General features: G+C 48.1%; 1 protein-coding gene across 1 annotated transcript in view; it reads right to left on the minus strand.

The window, feature by feature from the left end:
- Ehbp1 (Eps15 homology domain containing protein-binding protein 1) overlaps positions 1-13,800 on the minus strand; it is a 488,549-nt gene that overhangs the window by 72,185 nt on the left and 402,564 nt on the right. Inside the window, exon 10 of the mRNA XM_070098683.1 lies at positions 2,922-3,000. Coding sequence (XP_069954784.1) covers positions 2,922-3,000 — 79 coding nt within the window. The remainder of the gene's footprint in view (positions 1-2,921; positions 3,001-13,800) is intronic.

Raw genomic sequence — 13,800 nt, forward strand, 5'->3', positions numbered from 1 at the left:
TACTACTCTACTATTGTGCATGTATCCTTCTCTTTGTGTGTAGGAAAATGTATATTTCATGTGGTAAAATTTTTTTTTTCAAACTTTTGGGTGTCTTGCACGGATTAATTTGATTTCCATTATTTCTTATGGGGAAAATTCATTCACATAGCGAACATTTCGCATAACAGCCAGCCCTCTTGCACGGATTAAGGTCGCTATGCGGGGGTCCACTGTATATATGTATATATATATAATGTATATATATATATATTTATATATATATATATATATATATATATATATATATATATATTTATCAAGTTAGAAACAGGATGTACTGCAATAGGCAGTGAGTGTAATAACAAATAACGAGAAGAGAGAATGTAGTAACAGGAAAAGCGAGTGTAACAACATTGTAAGTGTAACAACAGGATAAGTGAGTGTAGCAACAGGTAGAGTGTAAAAACAGGTAGAATGGGTGTAGCAACAGGCAAAGTGAGTATAACAAGAAGTAGAGTGAGTGTAACAACAGGCAGAGTGAGTGTAGCAACAGATACAGTGAGCATAGTAACAGGTACAGTGAGCATAGTAACAGGTACAGTGAGCACAGCAACAGGTACAGTGAATGCAGCAACAGGTAGAGTGTAGCAACAGGTAGTGTAACTACAGGAATAGTGAGTGTAACAAAAGGTAGTGTAAAACAAGTAGAATGTAGTAAAAGGAAGAGTGAGTGCAGAAACAGGAAGAGTGAGTGTAACAACATGAAGAGTGTAGCAACAGGAGTGCAGCAACAGGTAGAATGAGTGCAGCAGCAGGTAGAGTGTAACAACAGGAAGAGTATAGCAACAGGTAAAATGAGTGCAACAACAGGTAGAATGAGTGCAACAACAGTAAGAGTGTAGCAACAGGTAGAGTGAATGCAGCAACAAGTGGAGCATAGAAATGAGTGTAGCAACAGGTAAAGTGAGCATAGCAAGAGGTAGAGTGAGTGTAGAAACAGGGAGATGTAGCCACTGGTGGTGTAGCAATGGGAAGAGTATAACAACAGGTAGAGTGAGTGTAACAAGAGACAGAATGTAACAAAAGGTAGAGTGTAACAACAGGTAGGGTGAGTGTAGCAACAGGTAGGGTGAGTGTTGCAATTGGCAGAGCTAAGGATTTATATATGTCGTGTCGAATAGGTAAAACTTGCTATTCTGGCTTCAATAACAATGCTCTTCTTGCTGAATAAGGCAAGTGAAAATTTGTATACGCAACAGTCGCAAAAATCATTCTGAACCTAATCAAAAAACATATTTCATTGTGTTTGTTTATTATTAAATTAATGCAAACATATCTAAAATATATTTAGTTGGGTTACGCTAAATTAAATTGCGCTTGTTATAATAAGGTTAGGAAAGTTTTCTAAGGTTCTTTTGATAAATTATTATTTTTTATATTAAATGAAAAAAATATATATAGATCTTTAAATGTATAATATAAAATTTTAGAAAGGACTTAATTTTAAATGAGTTCTTGCTAATTGACCAGTTTTACCCATAACATGTGTTGAAATGTTATAAAAGATAAAAAACAATGTAATCAAACAACGTAATATTAAAACGTTAAATAATGCAAAAAAAACTTAGTTACAAATTTTTAAAATATTAGAATTAAATACTGTAAAGAAAGGGCTTTTAAAAATAGTTAACTGGTGTAATTTCCATGCTAGGTGTGGCATTCTAGGTGTAGCACTCTAGGTGCATGCTAGGTGTTGCACTCTAGGTGCATGCTAGGTGTTGCACTCTAGGTGTTGTACTCTGTGTGGCACTCTACATGTGGTACTCTAGGTGTGGCATTCTAGGTGTGGTACTCTAGTTGTGGTACTCTAGGTGTGGCATTCTAGGTGTGGTACTCTAGGTGTGGAGTTCTAGGTGTGGAGTTCTAGGTGTGGCATGCTAGGTGTGGCATGCTAGGTGTGGCACTCTAGGTGTGGTACTCTAGGTGTGGCCCTATAGGTGCATGCTAGGTGTGGCATTCTAGGGGCATACTAGGTTTAGCACTCTAGAAGGTCCATGCTAGATGTGGCACTCTAGGTCCATGCTAGATGTGGCAGTCTAAAAGGTCTATGCTAGGTGTAGCACTCTAGAAGGTCCATACTAGGTGTGACACTCTAGAAGGTCCATGCTAGGTGTAGCACTCTAGAAGGTCCATGCCAGGTGTAGCACTCTAGAAGGTCCATGCCAGGTGTAGCACTCTAGAAGGTCCATGCTAGGAGTGGCACTCTAGAAGGTCCATGCTAAGTGTGGCACTCTAGAAGATCCGTGCTAGGAGTGGCACTCTAGGTCCATGCTAGGTGTAGACTCTAGGTCCTTGTTAGGAGTAGCACTCTAGAAGGTCCATGCCAGGTGTAGCACTCTAGGTCTTTGCTAGGTGCAGCACTCTAGAAGGTCCATGCTAGGTGTAGCACTCTAGAAGGTCCATGCTAGGTGTGGCACTCTAGATGGTCCATGCTAGGTGTAGCACTCTAGGTCCATGCTAGGTGTAGCACTCTAGAAGGTCCATGCTAGGTATGGCACTCTAGGTCCATGCTAGGTGTAGCACTCTAGGTCCATGCTAGGTGTGGCACTCTAGATCCATGCTAGGTGTGGCACTCTAGATCCATGCTAGGTGTGGCAGTATGTCAATGCTAGGTGTGGCACTCTCGTAGAAATAAATTAAAACTGGCTTAAGCTTAGAGAGAGAGAGAGAGAGACAGTGGGAGGGGGTGATGTAGGTCGGGGAGTTGTTTTGTAAGGTCAAGCAGAGAAAGGAAGTGGAATGGGAGAAGGGAAGGAGGTATTAGAGACACGATGGAACGAAGGGGAAAGTGGGAAAATGGTGGGAAACATAGAGGATGAAGGGAAGGTGAAGGAGGGATGGAGTCTGGAGGGAAGGTGATGGAATGAGGGGATACTCACGTGTGTGGGGTTGAGGTGGAGGGGTTGAAGGGCTCGACGGTCCTCTAAGGTCCGCCGACGTTCCCCTGAGTCAGTCAACCTGCAACAACAACAAAATCAGTACTGACAGTCTTAACCACCTCACAACCTGAGTACTCACTTACCAAGAATATCAGAGAGGAAATCCCACACGAGACGAACATAAAGAAGAATGGAACTTTGAGTGAATGAATGAATGATAGTGAATGTTTTATTTCTTGGCTCACTCAAAACTGGTGGGATGGCTGTGGTAAACGAAAAAAGTATTAAAATTTTTTAATAGTTGCCCGCTTCACAGCAATAACTTATACAGAACAGTAATATAACGACCATGTCTGATAAAAACTATACAAGGTGCCCAGAGAGTCCTGTATTTGAGGTCCTCTTTACTGTCTTGCGACATAATAAAGAGAACAGAGTCAAATACCAAGAATAGTATCTAACTTATGAACATGACATGTACAACACCAGGGTATCTTTACTGAGAAACGTTTCGCCTCTGCAACAGCCTATATCATTTTATTAATGGCAGGAGGGCGGAGTCTTCTACACTGGTGCCAGTGAAAGAAGTAATAATATTGGTTCCTAAATAGTTTGTTTTAATGCAGGTCGCTATCCGCCTTGCACCATACCAGCCTGCCCTAACTATTAAGAGATGAAGCAACTGAAGATGTGGTCACATGTGGGCAGAACCAACTAATGGAAGATGACATGCCTAATCTACTCTCACATTTGGTCTCACCCACATGTAACTGTTTCATTTCTAAGGGGAAAATTAATATCACTATTCAATAAAAATGTAAAATTATGACTTACGTGTACCAATAACAAAACGGAAACAAATATTGCACACTACACAGAAAATTGGCAGATGTGGCTCCTACAAACCTGAATTTCGCCTTCCTCTGTCGTCGGAATGCAAAGCATCTTTTTTGAACGTTTGAAGCCAAGCAGCAAAGGGTTTTGGAAATTACTGGAGACATTCCAAACTGCTGGGAATGGGTTCAATAGCTCTGCATAGTGAACCTGCACATGCCAATTTCTCAAAGAATCTTAGCTTAGTTACCATAAACGAGCGTTGAAAAGTTGGATGCAATTAAATGAGGTCTCGTGTTATCAGCGAAATAACGAAAATTTTATGGAATGAAATAAAAATTCAGGCAACCGCTTAAAGGTCGTCCTTGGATACATAAAAAGAAATGATAGCTACCGAAAATTACAAAATGAGCAACGACACTGCAAGAAAGGTTGATAAATGGTTGGTTTAGTGGACAGGATCAAGCCTACACTGTTTACACCCCTCAAGGAAGGCTCCTTGACGCTGGTGAGGGGCCCTTGATCTAGGGAATTGGATCTGTGCTCCGGTTCCCTGAATTAAGCCTGAATGCCTTCCATCCCCCCATAGGCGCTGTATAATCCTACGGGTTTAGTGCTTCCCCCTTGATTATAATAATAATAATAATAATACACTGTTTACACTGAATAATCTGCAATATAATGATACTGGAAGGGTGACTGCTGAATTAAGTGTCGACAACTGGAAAGTAAAGAAAATGAGAAGAGTAGCTGAGAGCGAGGGGAAAACAAGTGACATAACAGAATACACACAAACACAGTAAAAGGATGAAAGGATGAAACAAGAGTGAAAGAGCATACTAGGTGAGCTTTCTGCAAAAATGGAGAAAAGGGTGGAGGCAGAGAAAAAGAAATGAGAGGCACAAGCTGAGGTCGCAGAAGCCAGGATACAGGCCCTAGAATATGAGGTAAATATGATGAAGGGAATTGAAAGCCTATTGCCCGGCCGGAGGAGACATGGCATCTGAAGCAAGTACACCCCTATTTAACAAGGATCCCAATGGAAAGGAAGGAGACAAGACTAATGCTAAGGCCCTATCAGTCCACAAAAGTAGGCCGAGGAATGTAGAGGGAGAGCTGTTAGGAGCAGGGATAGCAGTGAGGGGGGGGGGGGAGAAGGTGACAGGTCCCATGCAGAGGCATGACCATGCCACCAAGAGTTACAGGAAACAATAAGGGAGACAATGGCTATGTACAAATGGGACCGAGAGACACAGAGGGAAAGGCAATGGGAAGAGGAGAGGGAGAAGTCAGTGCTTATTCATGGGCTTCAGGAGAGTGAAGGGAGCACACATAATGAAAGACGGAAGAAAGAAAAACAGGAGACTGAAAATGTCAAGAGAAACAGGCAAGGAGGATGTGACTGAGATAGTAAATTTTTAGAGAATAGGAGGGAACTTGAAGGGAAGAAATCAGCCAGTCAAACCGATTTTCAAGACAGAAATGGTGCAGAACAAGATCCTGCAAGAAAAACCATGATGGAAGGAATCAACATACAAAAGGGTGTTCCTAGTCTGTGACAGAACAAGAACAGAATGACAGCAGCTGAGGGAAAAGACACAGAAATGAAAGGGGCTAGGAAGAGAGACAAGGACAGAGTCAGCAGAGAACAACCAGAGCAAGGCAGAACAACAAGTGCAAGCACACACACAACCACCATCAGAACCCCACAGCCAAACACACTATCCCAACACAAACCACAATCCACACTTACAACCCCCACCCCACAATAGGCTGTAGAATCCCACAGCACACTACCAGGTGCCCACCCCCACAGACCCCCCAGAACACAGTGTTGAAGAGGAAACTGAAGGTATGGTACACCAACGCCGATGGAATAATGAATAAGTGGGAGGAGTGGCACAAAAGAATCAAAGAAGCATCACCAGATATCATAGCTCTCACCGAAACCAAGCTCACGGGAATGATAACAGATGCCATCTTTCCAATCGGATATTAGATCCTGAGGAAAGACAGAGGGGGTGTAGGAGTGGCACTGCTCATCAAAAATCAATGGGATTTTGATGAGCTGGAGAGAAGAGGTAGAGGAGAAGCAAGAGACTAAATAATAGGAACACTTCAGTCTGGAGATCTCAAGGTGGTAATTGCAGTGATGTATAACCCACCACAGAACAGCAGGAGGCCAAGGCAAGAGTATGATGAGAGTAACAGAGCGATGGTTGACACACTGGCTGAAGTGCCCAGAAGGGCTCATGCAAGCAGGGCAAAGCTACTGATTGTGGGTGACTTCAATCACAAAGAAATTGACTGGGAGAACTTGGAGCCACATGGGGGCCCAGAAACGTGGAAGGCTAAGATGATGGAGGTGGTACTGGAAAACCTCACGTATCAACACGTAAAGGACACTACCAGAGAGAGAGGAGAGGGAGAACCAGCAAGACTGGACCTAATATTCACCTTGAATAGTGCACATATTGAGGGCATCACATATGAAACACCCCTTGGGGTCAGTGACCACGTGGTTCTGAGCTTCAAATACATAGTAGAGTTACAAGTGGAGAGGGAAGCAGGAAGGACAGGTCAAAGCCAAACGACAAGAGAGGTGACTACAAAGGCATGAAGAATTTCCTGCACGAGGTTCAGATGAAGAATTTCCTGCACGAGGTTCAGTGGGACAGAGCACTGGCAGGGAAGTCAGTAAATGAGTTGATGGAATATGTGACAATATGCAAGGAAGCTGAGGAGAGGTTTGTACCCAAGGGTAACGGAAATAATGAGATGGCCAGGATGAATCCTTGGTTCACTCAAAGGTGTAGAGAGGTCAAAACCAAGAGTGCTAGAGAATGGAAGAAGTATAGAAGGCAAAGGACCCAGGAGATTAAGGAGTGCAGTCATAGAGCCAGAAATGAATATGCAGAGGTAAGAAGGGAGGCCCAACAATACGAAAATGACATAGCAGCGAAAGCCAAATCTGACCCGAAGTTGTTGTACAGTCACATCAGGAGGAAAACAACAGTCAAGGACCACGTAATCAGGCTGAGGAAGGAAGGAAGGAGGGGAGATCACAAGATATGACCGAGAGGTATGTAAGGAGCTCAACATGAGATTCAAAGTGTTCACAGAGGAGACAGAAGGGACTCTGGAAAGACAGAGATGTGGGGGTACACCATCAAGTGTTGGACACAATACATACAACCGAGGAGGAAGTGAAGAGGCTGCTAAGCGAGCTAGATGCCTTCAAGGTGATGGGGCCAGATAACATCTCTCCATGGGTCCTGACAGAGGGAGCAGAGGTGGTATGTGTGTCACTAACAACAATCTTCAACACATCTATCAAAACAGGGTGACTACCTGAGGTATGGAAGACAGCATATGTAGTCCCAATTTTTACAAAAGGAGACAGACACGAAGAACTAAACTACAGATCAGTGTCACCGACGTGCATATCATGCAAAGTCATGGAGAAGATTATCAGGAGAAGAGTGGTGGAGCACCTAGAAAGGAATGAGCTTATCAACGACAACCAGCACGGTTTCAGGGACGGGATATCCTGTGTCACAAACCTACTGGAGTTCCATGACAGGGTGACAGTAAGACAAGAGAGAGGGGTGCATAGATTGCGTTTTCTTGGACTGTAAGAAGGCTTTTGACAGTTCCACACAAGAGATTAGTGCATAAGCTGGAGGACCAGGCAGGTATAACAGGGAAGGCACTGCAGTGGATCAGGGAATACCTGTTGGGAAGACAACAGCGAGTCATGGTACGTGATGAGGTATCAGAGTGGGCACCCGTGACGAGCAGGGTTCCACAGTGGTTCAGTCCTAGGACCGGTGCTGTTTCTGGTATATGTGAACGAAGTGATAGAAGGAATAGACTCAGGCTGCAGGCCTGGTCCAGAAACTGGCTCCTGGAGTTCAACCCCACTAAGTGCAACGTCATGAAGATTAGGGAAGGGCAAAGAAGACTGCAGATGGAGTACAGTCTAGGGGGCCACAAACTACAAACCTCACTCAAGAAAAGGATCTTGGGGTGAGTATAACACCGAGTACATCTGGGCACACATCAACCAAATAACTGCTGCAGCATATGGGCGCCTAGCAAACCTCAGAACAGCATACCGACATCTCAATAAGGAATTGTTCAGGACCCTGTGCACCGTGTATGTCAGGCCTATATTAGAGTATGCAGCACCAGTTTGGAACCCACACCTAGCCAAGCATGTAAGGAAATTAGAGAAAGTGCAAAGGCTTGCAACAAGACTAGTCCCGGAGCTAAGGGGCATGCCCTACGAGGAGAGGTTAAGGGAAATCGACTTGATACTGGAGGACAGGAAAGATAGGGGGGATATGATAACGACATATAAAAAATACTGAGAATTGACATGGTGGACAGAGACAGGATGTTCCAGAGATGGGACACAGCAACAAGGGGTCACAATTGGAAGTTGAAGATTCAGATGAATCACAGGGATGTTAGGAAGTATTTCTCAGTCAGAGAGTTGTCAGGAAGTGGAATAGTCTGGGAAGTGATGTAGTGGAGGCAGGATCCATACATAGCTTTAAGAAGAGGTATGATATAAGCTCGTGGAGCAGGGAGAGTGACTTAGTAGCGACCAGTGAAGGGGCGGGGGCCAGAAGCTGTGAATCGACCCCTGCAACCACAACTAGGTGAGTACAACTAGGTGAGTACAGTATGCTAAGCTCAGAAATGTGAGGCAGGCAGTGCCAGGTGTAAGGTAGGCAATGCCTGATGTGAGGCAGGCAGTCACAGGTGAGGTAGGTTGTGACAGGTAAGGTAGGCAGTGCCTGATGTAAGGCAGGCAGTGCCAGGTGTGGTAAGTAGTGTCTGGACTGAGCCAGGCAGAACCAGATGAGATAGGCAGTGCTAGGTATGAGGTAGGCACTGTCAAGCGAGGCAGGCAGTGCTAAATGTGAGGTGGACAGTGTCAGGCGTGGAGGAGTGCCACACTATCTTAATCTAATAAATACCAGTGAATGGCACCTCAGACAACCAGCCACGACACTTGCCTCACCCCGGCACCAGCAACACACTCGACATGGCACCGCCAACACACTCGACCTGGCACCACCAACACTCTCGGCCTGGTATCACCAACACACTCGACCTGGGACCAAACACAACACTTTCGACCTGTGACCAAACACAACACTCTACCTGGGACCAAACACAACACACTACCTGGGACCAAACACAACACTCTCGACCTGGTATCACCAACACACTCGACCTGGGACCAAACACAACACTTTCGACCTGGGACCAAACACAACACTCTACCTGGGACCAAACACAACACACTCGACCTGGGACCAAACACAACACTCTACCTGGGACCAAACACAACACACTCGACCTGGGACCACCAAACACAACACACTCGACCTGGGACCAAACACAACACTTTCGACCTGTGACTAAACACAACACACTCGACCTGGGACCACCAAACACAGCACACTCGACCTGGGAACACCAAACACAACACACTCGACCTGGGACCACCAAACACAACACAAACTCGACCTGAGAACACCAAACACAACACACTCGACCTGGGACCACCAAACACAACACACTCGACCTGGGACCACCAAACACAACACACTCGACCTGGGACCACCAAACACAACACACTCGACCTGGGACCACCAAACACAACACACTCGACCTGGGACCACCAAACACAACACACTCGACCTGGGACCACCAAACACAACACACTCGACCTGGGACCACCAAACACAACACACTCGACCTGGGACCACCAAACACAACACACTCGACCTGGGACCACCAAACACAACACACTCGACCTGGGACCACCAAACACAACACACTCGACCTGGGACCACCAAACACAACACACTCGACCTGGGACCACCAAACACAACACACTCGACCTGGGACCACCAAACACAACACACTCGACCTGGGACCACCAAACACAACACACTCGACCTGGGACCACCAAACACAACACACTCGACCTGGGACCACCAAACACAACACACTCGACCTGGGACCACCAAACACAACACACTCGACCTGGGACCACCAAACACAACACACTCGACCTGGGACCACCAAACACAACACACTCGACCTGGGACCACCAAACACAACACACTCGACCTGGGACCACCAAACACAACACACTCGACCTGCCACCACCAACCACAACACACTCGACCTGGGACCACCAAACACAACACACTCGACCTGGGACCACCAAACACAACACACTCGACCTGGGACCACCAAACACAACACACTCGACCTGGGACCACCAAACACAACACACTCGACCTGGGACCACCAAACACAACACACTCGACCTGGGACCAAAACACAACACACTCGACCTGGGACCACCAAACACAACACACTCGACCTGGGACCACCAAACACAACACACTCGACCTGGGACCAAACACAACACACTCGACCTGGGACCACCAAACACAACACACTCGACCTGGGACCACCAAACACACCTGGGACACACTCGACCTGGGACCACCAAACACAACACACTCGACCTGGGACCACCAAACACACCTGGGACACACTCGACCTGGGACCACCAAACACAACACACTCGACCTGGGACCACCAAACACAACACACTCGACCTGGGACCACCAAACACAACACACTCGACCTGGGACCACCAAACACAACACACTCGACCTGGGACCACCAAACACAACACACTCGACCTGGGACCACCAGACACAAACACTCGACCTGGGACCAAACACACCACACTCGACCTGGGACCACCAAACACAACACACTCGACCTGGGACCACCAAACACAACACACTCGACCTGGGACCACCAAACACAACACACTCGACCTGGGACCACCAAACACAACACACTCGACCTGGGACCACCAAACACAACACACTCGACCTGGGACCACCAAACACAACACACTCGACCTGGGACCACCAAACACAACACACTCGACCTGGGACCACCAAACACAACACACTCGACCTGGGACCACCAAACACAACACACTCGACCTGGGACCACCAAACACAACACACTCGACCTGGGACCACCAAACACAACACACTCGACCTGGGACCACCAAACACAACACACTCGACCTGGGACCACCAAACACAACACACTCGACCTGGGACCACAAACACAACACACTCGACCTGGGACCACCAAACACAACACACTCGACCTGGGACCACCAAACACAACACACTCGACCTGGGACCACCAAACACAACACACTCGACCTGGGACCACCAAACACAACACACTCGACCTGGGACCACCAAACACAACACACTCGACCTGGGACCACCAAACACAACACACTCGACCTGGGACCACCAAACACAACACACTCGACCTGGGACCACCAAACACAACACACTCGACCACCAAACACAACACACTCGACCTGGGACCACCAAACACAACACACTCGACCTGGGACCACCAAACACAACACACTCGACCTGGGACCACCAAACACAACACACTCGACCTGGGACCACCAAACACAACACACTCGACCTGGGACCACCAAACACAACACACTCGACCTGGGACCACCAAACACAACACACTCGACCTGGGACCACCAAACACAACACACTCGACCTGGGACCACCAAACACAACACACTCGACCTGGGACCACCAAACACAACACACTCGACCTGGGACCACCAAACACAACACACTCGACCTGGGACCACCAAACACAACACACTCGACCTGGGACCACCAAACACAACACACTCGACCTGGGACCACCAAACACAACACACTCGACCTGGGACCACCAAACACAACACACTCGACCTGGGACCACCAAACACAACACACTCGACCTGGGACCACCAAACACAACACACTCGACCTGGGACCACCAAACACAACACACTCGACCACCAAACACAACACACTCGACCTGGGACCAAAAACAACACACTCGACCTGGGACCACCAAACACAACACACTCGACCTGGGACCACCAAACACAACACACTCGACCTGGGACCACCAAACACAACACACTCGACCTGGGACCACCAAACACAACACACTCGACCTGGGACCACCAAACACAACACACTCGACCTGGGACCACCAAACACAACACACTCGACCTGGGACCACCAAACACAACACACTCGACCTGGGACCAAACACAACACACACCTGGGACACAAACACAACACACTCGACCTGGGACCACCAAACACAACACACTCGACCTGGGACCACCAAACACAACACTCGACTCGACCTGGGACCAAACACAACACACTCGACCTGGGACCACCAAACACAACACACTCGACCTGGGACCACCAAACACAACACACTCGACCTGGGACCACCAAACACAACACACTCGACCTGGGACCACCAAACACAACACACTCGACCTGGGACCACCAAACACAACACACTCGACCTGGGACCACCAAACACAACACACTCGACCTGGGACCACCAAACACAACACACTCGACCTGGGACCACCAAACACACCCCACACGACCTGGGACTCGACCTTGGACCACCAAACACAACACACTCGACCTGGGACCACCAAACACAACACACTCGACCTGGGACCACCAAACACAACACACTCGACCTGGGACCACCAAACACAACACACTCGACCTGGGACCACCAAACACAACACACTCGACCTGGGACCACCAAACACAACACACTCGACCTGGGACCACCAAACACAACACACTCGACCTGGGACCACCACACAACAACTCGACACAGCACACTCGACCTGGGACCACCAAACACAACACACTCGACCTGGGACCACCAAACACAACACACTCGACCTGGGACCACCAAACACAGCACACTCGACCTGGGACCACCAAACACAACACACTCGACCTGGGACCACCAAACACAACACACTCGACCTGGGACCACCAAACACAACACACTCGACCTGGGACCACCAAACACAACACACTCGACCTGGGACCACCAAACACAGCACACTCGACCTGGGACCACCAAACACAACACACTCGACCTGGGACCACCAAACACAACACACTCGACCTGGGACCACCAAACACAACACACTCGACCTGGGACCACCAAACACAACACACTCGACCTGGGACCACCAAACACAACACACTCGACCTGGGACCACCAAACACAACACACTCGACCTGGGACCACCAAACACAACACACTCGACCTGGGACCACCAAACACAACACACTCGACCTGGGACCACCAAACACAACACACTCGACCTGGGACCACACAACACACTCGACCTGGGACCACCAAACACAACACACTCGACCTGGGACCACCAAACACTCGACCTGGGACACACTCGACCTGGGACCACCAAACACACCCCACTCGACCTGGGACCACCAAACACACCACACTCGACCTGGGACCACCAAACACAACACACTCGACCTGGGACCACCAAACACAACACACTCGACCTGGGACCACCAAACACAACACACTCGACCTGGGACCACACAAACACAACACACTCGACCTGGGACCACCAAACACAACACACTCGACCTGGGACCACCAAACACAACACACTCGACCTGGGACCACCAAACACAACACACTCGACCTGGGACCACCAAACACAACACACTCGACCTGGGACCACCAAACACAACACACTCGACCTGGGACCACCAAACACAACACACTCGACCTGGGACCACCAAACACAACACACTCGACCTGGGACCACCAAACACAACACACTCGACCTGGGACCACCAAACACAACACACTCGACCTGGGACCACCAAACACAACACACTCGACCTGGGACCACCAAACACAACACACTCGACCTGGGACCACCAAACACAACACACTCGACCTGGGACCACCAAACACAACACACTCGACCTGGGACCACCAAACACAACACACTCGACCTGGGACCACCAAACACAACACACTCGACCTGGGACCACCAAACACAACACACTCGACC

Source organism: Cherax quadricarinatus, chromosome 63, assembly GCF_038502225.1.
Source record: "Cherax quadricarinatus isolate ZL_2023a chromosome 63, ASM3850222v1, whole genome shotgun sequence".
NCBI lineage: Eukaryota > Metazoa > Arthropoda > Malacostraca > Decapoda > Parastacidae > Cherax > Cherax quadricarinatus.